The 18,670-nt window shown below is 34.9% G+C and overlaps 1 protein-coding gene across 1 annotated transcript in view; it reads right to left on the reverse strand.

Annotated features, from left to right (window-relative positions):
- Positions 1–17,066, reverse strand: part of MINDY3 (MINDY lysine 48 deubiquitinase 3) — a 38,845-nt gene extending 21,779 nt beyond the window's left edge. The window contains exons 1-9 of the mRNA XM_014312134.2: positions 16,991–17,066; positions 15,802–15,859; positions 15,194–15,367; positions 11,599–11,650; positions 9,613–9,727; positions 9,103–9,176; positions 8,560–8,639; positions 3,821–3,891; positions 3,197–3,277 (exon numbers count right to left, since the gene is read on the reverse strand). Coding sequence (XP_014167609.1) covers positions 3,197–3,277; positions 3,821–3,891; positions 8,560–8,639; positions 9,103–9,176; positions 9,613–9,727; positions 11,599–11,650; positions 15,194–15,317 — 597 coding nt within the window. The 5' untranslated portion in view covers positions 15,318–15,367; positions 15,802–15,859; positions 16,991–17,066. The remainder of the gene's footprint in view (positions 1–3,196; positions 3,278–3,820; positions 3,892–8,559; positions 8,640–9,102; positions 9,177–9,612; positions 9,728–11,598; positions 11,651–15,193; positions 15,368–15,801; positions 15,860–16,990) is intronic.
- Between the last annotated feature and the right edge of the window lie 1,604 nt (positions 17,067–18,670).

Below are 18,670 nucleotides of genomic sequence, written 5' to 3' on the forward strand. Positions count from 1 at the left end.
ATATTTGCCTTCACACTGTCTGACAGAGCATGCAGGGAAGTTCATTGTGTCAGATGACATATTCCTTGTTTGCTTTTGTTGGACTGAAGCCATTTGAAAGTTTTTCTATTCACTGAAAGGAAGAGTGGGCAGGGAGAGGCAGAAATTATGGCTGCTTAGATTTAGTAACCTATAGATAATCTACCTTGCTGCAAATGCACAGTCCATGACCACTAGGAGTAAGAGCCACACTTATTTTTTCAGAAAATGTTAAATTTGGACTGCCGAGCATTAAGCAGCTCTCTGACTTTATACACACAACAGTTGTGAAGAAAAATAATATGATGGTACTACTTATGGTTCTTTGCTAGGGACCCCCGCTGCAATGATTCACAAAGTTTTTCCAACTCTACTATGACACACATAACTATCAGAGTTTTGAAGAACTATTTAGATAATATAGATGTTTGCATGTGCTTCCTGACTTCAACATTTACCCATCTGCAGAACAAGCTGTAGTATTTTTGCTCAAGACTCTAGAAATGAAGATGTGAGGTCTCATTTCACATATTTCCAGATTCTATTTTCTTTCCAAAAGATCTAAGTACAAATAATTATTTGGCTGATGACAGGTTGGTTAAGTCCCAGACAATGAAACTACTGATATTGTCTTTAATAAAATGTGCTTCAATCAAAACAATAAAGAAATTATTTGTTATTTCTTTCTATCTCCAAGTCTCTGTACTAAAACAATGTTAATAACTCACTGGGTATGCACAGAAATACTATGACAGTCAAGATGTGGAGATGAAGACCATGCAGGTAGAAGAAAACTTACTATTTTCGTAACAGGACAAACTGCTGACCCACTGTAGACTTGTCTTAAAACTAGGAATTGACAGCTGTCTCTGTTTACAGTTATTTCATGCAGCAGCAGTTACAAAAGAGCTTAAGCCCAATTCCACACTTTGGTTAATGAATTTTCACTTTAAGCTATATGTGTGACCTTCAGCCAAAAATACTGCGCTGCATTTTGCACATTAAAATCCATTGAAAATACAGAGTTTTAGAATGGCAGCTATGAACAGAATCATTTATTTTACAAAATGAAACATTTCTACAGTCACAGCTAAAAGAATGGTCCACATTCAGAGTAGTGCAAACGTATTGTGGCAGACAACAATAGAAGTCTACAATGTGTAAATCAAAATGTTCTGAGATGGAAGAGTGTTGTGGTTTATCGTTCATTCCACTGATAGGAGAAAAATGTTTATCATTCATCTAATGTATAAAATCTGAGTCAAACATCTAAATACTACAGAACAGCAGCCAGCTTTCTTTCTTTAAGTACAGCAGTATGCAGAATTTGAGTAAAACCTTTTGCTTGTTAAACCAAGGAAATTAAGATTCTGTTCTCTTCCCTAATTTTCCCATGCTAGTTGTCTATAGCAACAGTAGCCTAGGAAGATTGCTGTTTCTAGATTTCTAGACCAAATTATTCAGCTAATGACAAAACTGACTACTTTTGTGCTTAACAGAATAATTAATAATAGCCTAACATTATTCTATTTAAAAATAAGGCTTTATGCTCCTGTAAAATATATGCAGCTTGAAAGAATTAAAACTTGTGTTTTTTAAAAATTTAATCTGCACTGATTTTGGCTCCACAGTTCATTTTTCTCTTTCTGTTCTGAACATTTCTTTCTTATGTAATCAAACTCACCATCAAACTAGAAGCTACATCCTTAGTATCAAACACCATCTACACAACTACACACGCTACTTTAAGAAATTCTTTGCCAAGACCATGTCAATTCTTTATTCTGCTTTTTTAATAATCACAAGCTGAAGTTCTACACAGCCTAAGTGGAGTTCAGTGAAGAAAGGAGAACCAATTGGAGACATCAGATATTGATACCCAGTTACTCTAAACCCAGGAAACAGCCTTCAGCATCCTAAAAGAAAGAGCATTAGAAGTGGATTTCTGTCAGGAAATGGCCTCTGTAGACATGAGCATTAGCTGTGATAATTGTGAGAGGAACACTGGACTGGCATTAACAGAGCATTTATACCTATTTGCATCACACTGCTGTCTACATGGTGCTGACTTTGATGAGATTCAGAAAAACTGGGGATAAAATTGAAAAAAAAAGCTTTACTAGGAAAGACTGGGGAGACAGTAAAGCAGAAAACAAATATCCAAAGGTGAAGAAGGACTTTTCTATTCCACGGAGTAAGGAAGAAAGAATATTTATCTGACATCAGGGATTAAAAATTTGCAAAAAAAATTTCAATGTGTAAAACTGGCTAATTATTTTCAAGGATTTTTAAAATTTTAACTTTAAAGATTAAAAAATACTACTACACAAACTTTCAATATATTGTGGAGGTTTGTTTCTTAGCAAGAAAAATCTAGGTATTTGTGCTGTCTTTCTAAAGATTAGGCAAAAGTTTTACTTAAGGAAATTCAACTGTTTGAGAATTTACAGTTTTATCTTTGTTGTATGTTCCAGTATTTATTTTCAAGATTTATAGTTAAAGTTTTAATTAACTTTTTAAGATATAAGGTATAGGGAAGTTAACTTCTAATAAGTACCAATAAACATACTAGTAGGTACCATTCAAAGTTTCAATAAAATTTTTAATCAGAAACAAATGTTCTATAAAAATAAAATTTAAGGTAAGCAACTTACAGTCTTCAACTAAAGAAACAGAAACTGTCTCCTTGGAAAATCTGGTCTAAGATTTTAAACTGAGAGTCCTCCCAAAAGCATTTTATGTTTTACAGGTTACAGTAGATATCTGACAGAATATATATAAAGAATTATTCTAACAGTCCTGATATCTATTTTAAATCTAGAACAACCAACTACAGATTAAAAATTGTGAAATACTGTCAGGGAGATGAAACTACTATATAAATCTCTCTTACGCTATAGAAATCTGAGACAGTACTTATCCCAAGCATGGTGTTCCAAAGCATAAACTACCCCCAGCCCAATAAATTAAGCTAAAACCAGAAGACTTCACACTGCAAGTTATGAAATATTGCTTAAGTATGGGAACAACTCTGCCTTCAAGGAAAGGCTTATTTAACAGCTTTAGTGACTATGTTTTTACATTAAAGCCACATAAAAGTCACCATGTAGCAAGATCTGTACTTTGAATTAATGTGGTGTTTATCTGTCTGAGGTTACCAAAACCACATCTAACATACCTTGGCAAAGAAGACTGTGAGGTGTGTTTCACTGCCAAGTACCCAAATGGGAAATTTTGGAGATTTCAAATAGGAGCCAACCTAAAAAGGTACAGCAAAATCAGAAATACAAAGCAAACCCAGACATGTCATCTAGTTAGTGACCAAATTAATGAAAATTTAGTTAGTTTTCAGAATGGTTAGGACTCCAATGATATAAAATATTTAATAAAATTATGTGTTTAGGTTGCAGACAAGTACTATGCTTAACAATACTATAATCCGATGCTAATGAAAGGTAGAAGTCCACTTGATTTATTAACTGGCTTTGGATTAATCAATTTAGAATCAATATTTATTTAATAAATTAAAGGGCAGCCAGTTTCAGTCAATACACCAACATTCTGCCAACTACATTATTCTCTTGAACTCTGAGATAAGCTAAAGGAATTTAATACAGACTATAAAGAAAGCATTTTATAATATATTTGTCTTAATATATGTCTCAATATATAAATTTCAACATTATTTGAAAGTTCTTTAAGATCTCCAATAATACACAGTAAAGCTTTCAGTAATACTGTTAAAAAAGCCCACAACACCTTAATGAAAGAAAAATTTTAAGTTATGTAGAACACAGCTTACCTTACAATATCTCAGCGATTCCATCAATGTCAAAAAGCCTACTGTTGCCTGTTTATGTATGCCAAGAAGTTCTGTTCAAAAGAAAACACAAAATTTATTCAAGAAAAATCTGCAAATTCTGTTCTAAGCCATTTTTTTCTTACTTTCAAATTTGGTCAAATAATAACAATTTAGAAACAATAGCAAATCATCAAAATATAGTCAAAAATGGTAATTTCTTTCTCTACAAAACAAGATCTCTATAAATAAGATCTCTCTATAAAATAAGATCCAGACTCAAGGTTTTAAGAGCTTCCTGTTGATAGTCTCTTTAAAAAACCTGTTGAACTTTGTAGGAGGGGAATATTTACAATTTACATCACAATTATTCTTAGAAAAATCTAAGAAGAATAGCTATCTTCAAGAAAAGAAAATCCCATATACATGCATAAATGAATGCTTTTTCCTCTCTCCCTCTTTTTTCTTAAAGTTCCTTGGTCATATTTATCTTACACATTTCACATTTTGAATAATAAAACACAATTTTTGAAAAAATAATTTTTTAAGTAGAAAAACTAATTTGATTTTCAATACTGACTTCCATTTAAAGCTCTCAAACACACACAGCTGCCAGGAATAGCTGAAATATTTATGTACTACTGATTGGAAGAGCACTTACAGAGCCTTACTTGAGGTCCTCTAATATAAATAAAGTACTTCAAAATTCAAGCTTCAAACCTAATTATGCAGATTTGGAAGAAGCTCTGGGCTTTCATATACATCATCTAAGGAGCTCCAAGTACTGTCTGCTTAGAGCAGCTCTGCTGGATCCCCAAACACTGTCTAACAAGAGCAGCACATACTGGAAGCATATACTATGATCAATTTTAAGAATATCTGGATTTCCTTTGTTTTGTTGAACACTGACTTCCATATTTGAAAGTTCCCTCTAAAACACTAAGCCTCAACCATAATTTTTAACACCAGTCTTCTATGTACAACAGCATAAAACTGACATCTTTACCAATGGGCTAAAGCATGAGGACCATAGCAAGTGAAAGAAACCATTCTGAATTTAAATGATTCCTAGATTTGCTGAAGTGAATTCTGCAGCACCAGGCATGCTATACTCCCCTTCACCAACTTCAAGTTTACCTCACTTAATTTTGCAACAGTGCAGAACAGTTACTATAGTAGTGGTTTAATTTTTCCATCTACTGTTAAGCAAAAGTCCCCATACATCCAATTCTGAAAATCAAAACCCAAAAATCTTACAAACATGAGCTTATTCACTGCCTTTGTGTCTGGAAGTACAACTCCTTCCTTAGAGTGTGAGCTATACATATTAAAATGATCTTTGCAGTGTAGAATTCTTTGATCTGAAAGTTGTGCTTTTACAGATTACCTTCAAACTTGCTTGGAATTAAAATGTTCAGGGTGCATAGATTATCCTTTGCAAAACCCCATTATCTCCCTGGCAAATAGCTGAGTGGCTATAAATTGCCATATGCTGAGACAATTCATCCTTTCTTTGAGCTGGGTGAAAGACAGCTATAGCCCAATTAAAAAAAAACTAGTGAAGAATTCTGCAAACCAGGGAACAGCTAACAAACAGAAATAGCACATTTATACGTGCAATGAAGGAAACCAGTGGCAGAAGTAAGCAACAGTGCATTAGGGAAGTAATTTTATGCATCACATATATTTCTTAAAAACCAGTAACAAAAATCAATGAGAAGTCCAGTCTGCTAAACAAGGGATTCAGATGTAGGAGCCAATACCTGGGCACAGAACAACTAAGTCACGTGTAAATAATATTTACTATTCAGAAAATTATCCAAAATAATTCTATGCTTAGGTATTTTGCTCCCCTGAAAGATAACTAGATGAGAACTCTCACTGATAACTGTAGAGTGCTGTGATTCTGGCTACAACAGTAGCCACCCAGTGTGAATATTCTGAATAGTTAGTAGTCAAGCTACACAGACTGTGTATCTGTGTAGGAAGCTCCTAGGTTAACTTCAGCTTGTAGTCACTGATCTACCTATGCCACCTTCAGAATGAGCCAACAGAGAGGAGAGACACAAAAGCAAAAACTACTCTCAGATGATTCACAAAGAAACAAAAGGAGACTAGCTGCACTAAATCAAAGTTTATTCTGTGAATATCCTTACCCCACAAAGAGAGAAGTTGACTGGAAGACATCTGATAACACCAAAGATCAACTAAGAAAATGAATATTTATGCCTCTTGTCACAAAGTTAGTTTCTCTTGCTTGGAAAAGCACTTTTGCAAAGGACTCCCAATTTCTGAACCCATTTGTTTCCATCCGCATCAGCACGGCGCCACCCAGCGGCCACACCAACCCCACAAATCCCGGGCATCGCCCGGGAAAAGCAGCTCCAGCCCTGGCTGCATTCATAGGGAACTGCTACAGTGCATGGAGAAACAACAGCCCTAAAAGAGCAGTAAAAAATACCAATTACCTCCCCATATCTTCCCATCGGGGATAGCTGTGGCAAGAGAAGAGATCAGAATAAGAAGAAAGGTTTAAAGGAGAACATGCAGATAGTCAAAGAAGAGATATCATTTCACTGGCATTTTTACCACCAGTGGCCAAGAACAACCCCAGTTAGTGACTCCTACTCTGTTTGGAAAATATGCAATACTGTGAGAGCCAGTGCTCTGAGCACAGTCTGCAAAGACATGGTAAATTCCTCAAGTTTGCAACTCAGTCTGTTCTTCCATCACTGCTAAAAGTAATGGCAGTACCTTTACAATGGCTTATAAATTATTTTAATTATTTATTAATTAAAAACTGCTTATCTAAATAGTTGAAAAAGAGGTAAAGTGACTTCAGATAACTTCTATATAAAACAGTATTCAGTCGTTGTTATTTTGATGCCTTCAACCCTTCTACATGAAAAGCTCATAAGCATTGACATGAAAGAAGCTGAAGATTTTACACACAAAAGAGAAACAAAATCCAAGAGAAATGCTCAAACAAGAAAAGGTGATAAAAAGGATTTCTATGTAAAGGAAATGTGACAATGTATCCAAAATTCAGCCTAGCCTAAGAAGTTGTGAGCAGTACCAGCTGCTCTTTATCTTTCTTTTTGATAGATTATAACAAATCACTTGGTAACAAATATGATTATAGACTTCAGACTGCGTATATGCAGGTTCTGGCTGTAATTATCCAACAGCTTCAAGAAAATTGAGGGCTCCCAATATAAAGTCCAGTTTCTTGACTGGTCAGAAAAACTAACAGGACACATAATACCAGATCCTTAAGAAGTATTAAAGATCATTTTCTGTTCCTCCGCTCTCCACAAAAAGACAGACTCTATGGGAGCTCTCATTCTAGGCTTTTAGGGCAGAACTGACTGAGAACCTATATGCTGACTATTACTGTGTCCAAAGCAAGTTCAGCATTCTCAGAAAAGAAAAAAATTCCAATCTGGATAACTAAGAAAAAGCCTACCAGAAAGATAATCTGAAATGCAAATGAGGGAATGAACTCACAGTTTTTGAAACCAATATACTGAATTGCAGAAGAGCAACTTAGCCTAATGTAAAGGAAAGCTCATAGAAAACTCAGATTGATTGATCATAACCTAAAAATTCAGAAAGATAGATCATAATCAAAAAGGGAAAATTAAGAGTACTGAAGAAAACATACAGATAAAACACAGAAGGCTAATTGAAACAAATTTCTATTAGAAATAGGGGGGATAAATGACAACAATGTCAAATAGAGGAAAGTTAGATAGAATATCCAAATGACATTCTCTAAGTCTGAAAGTATAGGCTGCATGAAATCATAACCAAGTACAAGTCTAAAATGTCTCAAGGGAGATTATATTACTTGTTCATCATCAAACCAGAGCATTTGGATTCAGGTCTTGCATGGATCTGTCCTGAACCTCATTTCAAGTAAGTATTTTCTGCGCTGACTTGGATGATGGAAAATTATTGTAAGAAACATGCTGATGAACCTGAGATGGACTTTGCAGCAGTTAAAGAGAAGATGTGAACAATTCAAACTGTTCCTGTTTTCATATAATCTCTATTTGTAAAATAAAGCCCAAAAACCACAAAAACCCTCTAATCATGAGCCTTCATTGAATCACTCCACTATGTCAATGTCTTTCCTGCACTGGGGAGCCCAAAGCTGGACACCCCACCCCAGAGGTGGTCCCAGAAGTGCCAGAGAGAGGGAAAGAACCATTTCTCTTCAGCTGCTGGCCAGCCTCCTGCACAGTCCTCCTTGGCCAGAAGGACACACCAGTGAGTGAGTGCAGCTCACTGCCCACAGGGGCCTCAGGTCCTTCCCTGCTAGGCTGCTTCCCAGCCAGCCAGTGCTGCCCTGTGCTGTTCCACGGGTTTATTCCACCCTGGATGTAGGACTTGGGTGCACCTCAGGACATTACTGTCAGTCCATTCCTCCAGTTTGATGTGGCTGTTTTGAACAGTGACCTTGTCTTCAAACTTTCCAAATTGCAGAGACTGCACTCCCTTCCATCATCCACGTAACATCTACACTCAACTTGTAGCTGGCAATCCTGTATTCACTGACATCCACTGTATTCACATCAGCAATTTTGTGCAAATATGTTTTACTTCCATTTGAAAGCTACTTAATTCAAAGGGCAGTAAACAAGGAGACTATCAAAACAGAAATGGAATATATTCCAAATCTATAGGTCAGCATTTCAGAGTATGTAAAAAATAACAAGCATAAACTAGAACCAACTTACTCATTCCTGAACATTCTCTGTCTCCATCCCACACGTTAGAAACAGCATGTCCAGTCAACAGCAGATTAATCAAACTTTGGCTACACAACAGAAAGAAATTATGTAAGACATAAGAAATTAAAAGGGACATGAAATTTATTTCGAAAAATGTGATTATCTGTAACAAATTTAAAAATTATTGAATTACTCAAGCAGATATTTTGTAACTATTTTCCATTAACTAGTATGTATTTTAATTCAGGAACCCTAACGATCATTTCCACTCTTTCAAATATGAACTTGATACAGAATGCAGCCCTGAATTTGAAAATTATCCATCTGAAAATTCAATGAGAACAGAAGCAATTCCTCAGAACTGATGTACTAAAAGGAGTTAGAAGTGAAATAGACACACTTTTCAGTGTTGCTTTTAGTTATTTTTAAGTTACAATTGAGTCTCTCTTTTAATGTCAGTAACTTCCTAAAAGAATGATCAGTTACATAAGACAAAAAATTAGCTCAAAAACCTATTTTAAGTGGTAGCAAACTTTTTTTGCAGCTTACCTTCCATGACCATAAACAGGATCTATCAATGGCTCAGTTGCATCTTCAATTTCATTTTTTATGTTTTCTATACCCTGTAGAAAAATTACAAACATTTTTGCCATCTTAAGGAATGAGCTGCAACATTTATACAACAGAATGCAACAGTGAAACACTGGGAGGCTGATGTTTTTACATGAACTGAAAAAGTCTGCTTTCTCTTCAAAGGAAGCTGTTTTCAAACATGTTGCAAGGAAGGATGTTCTCAAAATCTGTAAGTCTAAGTCTCCCAGATCAAAAGAGAAAAAGACAAACCAAAACCAAAAAAAACAAAGGCCTGAGCCTTTCAAATTTTTAGGCTGGAACTGTACTGCAACATCAGTGAAGATACCATTTCATCAATTTATCTGGACTTGACTTAGTTCATCAGTTTATTTGTTCACCTTTTACAGAAAAAGGATTACATGATCAAACTTTCTCTTAACAAGGAAATAAAACCCACCCAAAAAATACATCAAGCAACCCACAAACCTTTGTCAGTATTACAGAATACAGAAAGAGCAATACTCCAAATCTGTTTGTCCATGCTGAATATTGATCCCAAACTGCAGCCTTCAGTTCAGGGAAGCTTTTGAATGCTCGTTTGCTAAAGACAAAAAACAATAACAAACAAACAACAGAAAAGAAGTATGTTTTGAGATGAAGCATTAGAATAGTGTCACAAAGCACTACCAAGAATTACTAACATCTAACGTGAAAATGTCAAAGTAAAAGTAGAACAGATCTGGTGTTATATACAGAATGACACAGCAGCTCCTCTGGAGTTACAGTAACTGCCATCTGCAGATGATAAATAATTCTGGAGCAAAATGCAAAAATGAGTGATTTTTATATGCAAACACTAACCATAAAGTTACATATGCGTGTGATAAAGCTGAGTGGCTTGCACAACTACTGTAATTCTATAGAACAATGTTACTGAAATTGCAAATAGACTATGTCACCAAAAAAACATTTGCATTATATAGTGTTCTGAACAACATTCAGCCCAGAAAAAATGGAGAAAAACCTTCCACTTAACAGGTAAGACTATTTTCCAGGCTTTTGAAGCAATTATTTTATTTCCCATAAGAATTTGACTTTGTTAGACACTAGCTCTGGAAAAAGTAAATTGTTCAAAACATTGAACAGTGGTACACTGACATTTGGGATACTATCTTATTGCATAATATGGTGACTGCCTGGATGATAAGGTAACACCATGTGATCATATGTTTAAAAAGGAAAAAAACTGAAATAAAAACCGAGGAAAGGAAGAAATTCACCAATATCCCAGTGAAGCAACACACTCGCAATTCCTTGGGTAGTTAGAGCTAAATATTACATTCCAGAACACAAACATTAGTTTGAGTAATTCAAACTAGATCATAGTCTTCTTTTAGCTTACAAACAGTACATTACTTTTTTTCTGATTTCTTGCACAATTTTAGTAAGCTTTGTTTAGAAAACAAACAAGATCTACAAAAATATATCCACAGATGGGTTTACTCTGGCTAATACTTGATTTCTAAACATTCTTTCTTCATCACTAGAGTACACATGGCATACAAGGTATGCAAGGCAAAGCCAGTTCTGAAATCCACCTGATGTCTAAAGGCAAATGCCAGAGCACTGATTCCCAGTGAGAATGACAGAAAAAAATTAATTTGGAACCACAAGTACAAAGATTGAAGGGGTGAGCAGGAGGGGAGGAGGAAGGGCAGGAAATTAGTGTTTTGAATAGCTAAGGTTATAAAAATTTTATATTCTCCTCTTTCTTATTTCCTTATATGACAATGGATTTTAAAAATAAACTATAATTACTACTGATAAAATGAGCTGTGGTTATTTCAGTTCTAATTAGCAACACTTTCCATCTCAGGTGTTTTTTGGAATTCTACTGCTTTTTATTTACTCTTTGGGGATTGATTTGTATAATATTTACCCAACTGTTCACTATGAAAATAAAAGGCTGTTACCTTTAAATATAAACTCACTAGAACTGTGAGCTCTGGGTTTAGACCCCCAAAAAAGAACTACGTTTAATTTTTAAAAAATGTTTCTTATGATATCTCAAATCAGGAAAAAGTGCTGATGACATCATATAATTATTGAGGATTAACATCTTTAACTTAAATAGTAATCTTGATTAGATTCCCAGAACCTTGTGTTCATAAAGTTGAAATGCATAAACTATCTAGCCAGTTTATCACATTACATTGCTTCAATTTTATTTTAAAGCATAATACTTATGCTCAAAATTATATACCATTTAAAATGTTCCATTTAAATGTCCATTTAAAATATTCCACATAAAATGCAAAGAAAAAACACAAAACCCCCCAAACCAAAACTTGAAATCCAAGTTTAACCTGATGAGTAACACACAAAAAGTTCCTCAGCATACCCCTTTCAGGCCTGTGAATATTAGTGTAACTTCAAAATATTGCATTTTAAATGTTCCAACATATTACTTACTGAATTAATGCATGAAATCGCTCAAAGCCAAGCTCTTCGACAGCCAAGGCAGCTATACACAAGAGACACTTTTGAGCACTACACATGGCAAAAAAATGACACAAGATACACACAGCAAGCTAGAATACTTTCAAGCTCTAATTATATTTTTAATCCTCTCCTGACATTTAAATTTAACTGATTAGTATAAACTAATTTACTGCAACATTAAGATTCCGCCATACAAATTAGTGAGAACATTTCTATTTGGACTAATCAATTTATTAAAAGCACAAAGCCACTAGCATGCTGGAAATATTTGTCATATACTGAGCTGTTGATTTTGTACAAAATGTGGCTGCCACAAAGTCACCAAGCATATGCATACTATAGATATAATTTTGCAGGTCAACAAGAAGTACTAATTCCTAGAAAAGCAAGCATGATTATTTGGATCATTTTATCAGTGTAGGTAAGCTGTATTTTTTCTTTGAATATACACTTCTGTTACTGTAATTTAGTTTGTTTTTTCACCTTTAATCCTTATTTAATACAAACAAAAAAGTAGAATTATTCTAAACAGTTTTACACATTCTGTTTTTAAGTCAGTTCTTGTTTTCTTTCATTAACTGATAAACAGCCTTTCAAATTAGTGTGCATTCAGGACATAAAAAAATACAGCATTAGTGTCTTCCCAAGTTCAACACAGGCTTTATATCTTTCCTTATTCTTTTCTTTCTCTTTCTGCTAGTAGAGCAATACACAAAACAGACAGATCTGCTTTCTGATAGATACCACTTGATGCTGAGTATTTAAACAATGTCTGATCACCGAGCTACAGAATGTGGCTGCATACAATTCAGTTAATATCTGAAGCCATTAAGGTTAGTACCACTGATCAATTCTCCCCACCAGAATTCCCCAAAAGGCATTTTATGCCTATTCTGACTGCATTTTGAAAGATGTATTTAATTTGCCCTACATGCAAATACAATTGATTCTCAAGCAACAGAATTCTTTCATTTTCTACTTAAGAAATAGAGCAGCAGCAGTCTTAAGAATTTTAGTTTTTGTCATTTGAATAACTACAAGGAATTGCTTAGATTACCAAGAGTAAAACTGGACTTAAAAGAATGTATTTTTAAGACATTTTTATAAAATTTGAAACTATTAATCTAAATTGCAGAAAATGCTGCAAAAACTAACCTTGCTTGAAGAACACATGTTTTTGTAAGCAGAAGGTTAGAGGGAATAACTCATATAAAGCAATCTTTGAACCTGGGAACTTGCACTACTAAAGCCAGCACATGGCCAACAAGTGACTGCTATACACCACAAAAGCAGATGAAAAATGCTATTGCATTCACTAAGTGTGCTCGAATCCACCTTTTGTTCACAGAGCAGGATGACAGGCAGTTTCATTCTGTTACTAAAGAACAGAGTGAAATGCTAAGATAATTACTATTTGAAATAAAGGGAAATAAGTAGAAATTCTAAAGAGAAGTAGAGCTATACATAACCCAAACAATGCTAAATAAAGACAGTGCTTAGTGGAATGAAAAAGAACAAACAGCAAGAGAACATGAGATGTATGAGAAATACAATTGCTTAGAAATTCTTTAAAATTATACTCTATCATGCTGTGTCTAAGCATATTTCATGGCTTTATTATAAACATATGCCCATATCCAATTCTCAAACTGCCTGCCATATGGAGCTGTGTCTGTAATACTCCCTGCTCACCCAACTCATCTCTTAACTCCAATCAACTATGACAATACCAGTTTCTATTTTTATTGAGTACAGCAACCAAGCAAGAAATAAATGCATTCCTTTGCACTAGCAGTTACACAACTTTGCATTACTCACAATATCCTCTCCTCAACATCTCTGTCCCACCCTTAATCAGGTTAAGAAAATGGTTTACAGGTAAATAGCAGGACAGAGGAAGGGAAAAAAGCCCAAACCTAACTAACATATCTTAAATTGGTAAGCATACAGCATTACACATAGAAGGCAAAATGCTGTACATAGGAGAGGTGCATTCAGTGTCTACCAGGGAATGTAGAATAGAAACAATGAAAGAGACCAACACGGCCCATAACATAAGCAGGCTGTACATGGGAAATGTATCCTGGTCTTCCTTGAGCACATTATTAAGGACAAGTCAGGCAGAACTTGAAGACTTGCACAGAAACATGAAAAATATAGTTATGTAATAGAATGGATTAGTTCATAAGTGTCAGTATGGAGAGTAATTATTAACTTGAGTGTGTGTTTAAAAACACTGTTCACTGTTGAACATTTTCTACAGTTAAAAGTTCTTTGGACTCAAGCAATACATTAAAAAACAGGACAGTAAGATCCTGTAGATAACTAGTCTCTGTTTCACTTTATGTAGAAAACAAACTTCCTATCACTGGCAAGAGCTTCAGAGACAACCAAAAAAAAGGAAAACACCCCTGGAATTTCAGACTTACAATTGCCTTATCTTGCAAAGATAACAGAAAAGTTGCAGATAAAACCTTCCGTATAATACTTTTCTTACTTAAAAAAAAAAGCCCACCTTGGAGCTCTTATGCACTGACCATTTGTTTTTTCAATTAAATATCATTTTAATTATTATTGCTTGAGCCTTCTAAGGCACAGGGAGCACTTGCTAGAAGCAGATGAAGATGACTCGTAACAAAGAGCTCCAGCACTACAAATTGCTATAACTAGCTGTGCACACATAAATCTATTTGTGTGCTCTTACTTTGTAGTTATGCCACAAACTGCTGAGTAACATATTCCTTCCATCAAAAGACAGCACCTCTATAAGCAATATGTTCTCATGTGAAGAGATTTTCATACTTCTTAAGGCACAAATTGTGAACAAAAGCAAAGAAAAAGCACCTTATCTTTTAACACATTAGATCTTTCCTGTTTAAAGATTAATAAATACAACTCTCTGATCCTATGTGCACAGACAAACTTTCCATGACACTAACTCTGCAGTAGTTAGATATGACTGGATGCCTCATCTTAGTGCAACACATGATGTCTCCTGGACCCTTGATGTCTGTAACTCATGAAGGAATTAAGACAATTGCAAAAAGCAGGTAACTGAAAAATTCCAAACTGCAAAAAAATTAAGGCAATTTACCAGAAGGTGATTTAAGTTGTTTGGTACTGCACAGACAAATGGAAAAAGGCTACTTCTCCATAACAGAGGACTCAGAATAATTTAGAATAAATAAAGCATTGGAGAATTTTCTACAAAATTCTTCTAAAGCAACAAGTGACAAGTATTCTTCCAGTGTTAAGAAGCATGTAGATGTTTCAAAATTAAAGATGTATCAGGTCCCAGTAAATTACAAAATAAAATTGAACGTTATGGAAATTGCTGAAATTCTAAAGAAACATGTGTGTTAGAACTGCAGTGATAAGACATCACATTGCTTTCAACAAAAAGGATGAATGCCTGTAATTACAACAGACAAAAATCTTGTCTTTTGCTAATGGAATCACAAAGGCAAACCCTCCATCTGTGAATTAATAAAATAGCAGTGGTCCCTCAAAAACCATGTAATACTTCACTAAGTGATGGGTAATTTAGCATAGAAATACATCTTACAAGGTTGCTCCTCTTGATGACTAGATTCTGCAGGACTTTCAGAAATACTAGCAGTTTCTTCCGTTGCTTTTCCTCTTATCCATGTTGCCAGACAGTATGACTCAGAATTATCAGAGCAAGCCATTTCCAAAATATCACATAATGTATGGCAGAGAAGGTTCTTCTGCTCCTCTTCTGAAAGATCAGAAACCTACATGAGTCTGATTGCTGAGAACCATTGTCATATATAAGCAACTAGTATCTTTTTTATACATCAATGCTATCTAAATAATTATTACTTTTATCTCATTAATTACTAATGTTAATTGCTGTTTGACTATACTGGACCAAAGATTATAAGGCTTTAAAAAAATGTGGTTTTATAGGATTTGTATCCCATTCCCTTTCTTAATAACAGATTTCAATTGAATATTTCTAAAACACGGAAGTATTAACCACCAGCATAGATATCAAAATTGGAGTTCTGAAGCACGTAGCATACATACAATATGGAAGAACACAAACAAACAACAAAGTGTGAAATATTTAAAGTTTTTTTTAACTAATACATGCTTTACAAGTAAATAAAATTGAAAAATAATGAGGGACGGAAAAAAGGGTCTCTGTACCTGGACAGTCTCTCCAAGTAGACTTTTCACTGGTAAAAAGCCTCTTCAAAAGGAATGCCTTTGTTACCAAAGAATAAAATACCATTAAAATACAAGACAACATTGCCTTTTGCATTATGTCACAAGCACCAAAGCATTTTTGCATGTTTTTAAAAGAGTTTCAAGCTGCTTACCATTCAGAACAAGACTCTGAGCCTGCCCTGTTTACTGACTTTTTCCCATCAAACCAGCTACAAAGGTTTGATGGGGAGAAGTCAGTAAACATCACTAAATCATAACTACATTCAGCACCATGGAGTTTGAACCTCAAGTACACTTCACATACACATAGTACATATTGGCATAGACACCTCCAGACTCAAAGGACTGCAAGAATGGAGGCACAAATATTTTTCAGTATAACTGATTAGTAATACAAGACATCTCTAGTCACTAACACAAACCTCTTTAGTAGTTAACAAGCCCACCTCTTTTAACCACTGCAAATAATAACCTCCAGATCAGGTTAAAGAAATCCTATGCATCTCCATATCCCTGCTTTGTTTTATCATCAATGCTAATGTAATACTATGATAAAAAAAAAACCAAACTCTAAGTTACAGAAAAGGAACAATGAAAGAAGAAACTTCATGAAGCAGAGTCTTGCCATTTCAAGTATTTTTAGCACCTCAGAAACAGCTGGTTCAACTTTCACTGCTTTCCTGACATGCTCACCCTGTTCTCCCATTACAGATTTTTTTAACAGATTTTTTTTTTTTTAAGCAAACCTTGTTCTATGTGAAAATCAACTACTTCAAATATTTCTAATACAGAATTACAAAAAAAAAGCAGACACTGTGAAACAGACATTCCCCTTAAAGGCAGGGAATTCAAGAGATGTGAAAGGATTAGGGTTAAATTTGTATCTGATCTTTTCCTCCTCCCCTTTACAATGCATTCCTGATTTTGAAGTTACTTCTGCTTGGATCAGCCTGCTACATTTCCTCAAACAAATGTCCTACAAAATTATAGTTCAAAATCAGCCCATGCTCATCCCTACCTTTTTACAGAGATTTTGCCTCCTCCATACTTTAATTATGAAATCAAAATACAACTGATCTGCAATTTCTTTTTCATATTTATTTTAGCTCCAAATATATAAAGAACAAATTTTGGGCTCACTGATTTTAAACCAATAAAGGCATCTTACCTGTACAGGTGCTATCACTGCACAAGGGCCACCTTCAAATTGTTCTAATGCAGTTGATTCAGAGTCACTAAAAACAAATCCTGTCAAATGAAAAAGGATTTTATTTAATGAAATATGTAAACAAGTATGTATACTCCTTCCCTAACAGAAATGACGCCTGATTTATTCACCTTTAAAAATCAGGTTTTTGTTTCCTTGATAATGTAACTGCATATGGTTAAACTATCTGAAGCAAAAAAGTCATGAGTACAGATGAAAGGACAGACATTAATTATTTATATCTGCAATTAAATCATGACTACAAAGGTCCAACAGCTGGGATTTTAAACAAAATAATTTCTAACCTAAACCATGGTTTTTATTTTATGATAGTTTATTTCTTATTAATAAATTAAAATTTTTGTACTATTTTGTCTACATATGTAATGAAAATATATCTTGGAACCTTCACTGAACATATATAATACACTTCTATTCCTGATGAATGGTACAGTATGCCTCCCACTGATCACGTTTTTGACCTATCAGCACATCCTATTAAGACTGAAATATGCTGAGCAGCTTAAATATTCACTTGCAACCCCTGAATCAAACCACTTAATGGTGTTCTTTTACAGAAGATACACTGTTCTTTTACAGAAGATACACTACGTTTACTGAGATGCAACATCACCAATTTTCCCCCTCCAGCTTTAATGCTTTTTAATTAATAATTTGTATTTCAGAATTACCTTACAGTCACATAATAAAGAAAATACTGGAGCAATTAGAGCAAAATTGTTTCACTACCACCTTGCCCTTAAACTTGACTTTAAGATAGGTGATTCATATCTGTCATTACTCATTGATAAATGCACATGCAATTACCTTGATGAAGCTGACACACAGCAACTTAGAGCGAGAGGTGTTTTGCATTATCCTTTTAAGGAATGATAAGATTGTGCCAAAGTCATTCTAGTTCACTGCAATCTAGAAACCATGCAGCTGCAGTCAGCAAGTAACCTGCAAACACCAGCAAGTGGGGCAGGCAGAAAGGGGATACACATGCATCTTGTCATGGACTGACAGTGTCAGTCTCAGCAGAAGGAAAGTTCAATGCTACTTCCCCACAATTTCTCCTCTTCCCAATTCTGTAGGATTACATGCTGCCATAACAAAAGCACTCTAAGCCCTGGATGTGAATTTGAACTGAGGAAACGCATCCCCCCACACTACAGCATGGCAAGTACATCATCTCAAGCAGCAAGAGATAGGACAATTGCATGTTCTGTATGCCATACTTCATCACAGAATACTAGAGGTTCCATAACAATGTGATTATTTGTTTTAAAAAGGATCAGGGTACCCATGGGGTTTCTGCTGCATTTGACCAAAGGTTCCAGGTTATTTTTAACCACATGTGCAAACATGTGCATTACAAAGATGTATGTTATATCCAAAACCCAGGTGCCTATGTCAAGCCTACATACTTAGATCTGGCATCACCTGATGTAGCAATGAAGCTCCATTAGCTCCTACTTGAAGCAAAGCTTGCAGTAACGCCATTTCACTGCCCTGTTAACATGCCCTACCAAGAAATATTATCAGTCCTTTCAACTTTCTGAATTGGTTTGTGCAGGCTTAGAATATTAAAAGGTGAGTCCTCCTCTGCTTTGAAGCATTACTGCATGCTATCTAAGC

The sequence above is a fragment of the Geospiza fortis genome, unplaced genomic scaffold (genome assembly GCF_000277835.1).
Source record: "Geospiza fortis unplaced genomic scaffold, GeoFor_1.0 scaffold138, whole genome shotgun sequence".
In the NCBI taxonomy this organism is placed as follows: domain Eukaryota; kingdom Metazoa; phylum Chordata; class Aves; order Passeriformes; family Thraupidae; genus Geospiza; species Geospiza fortis.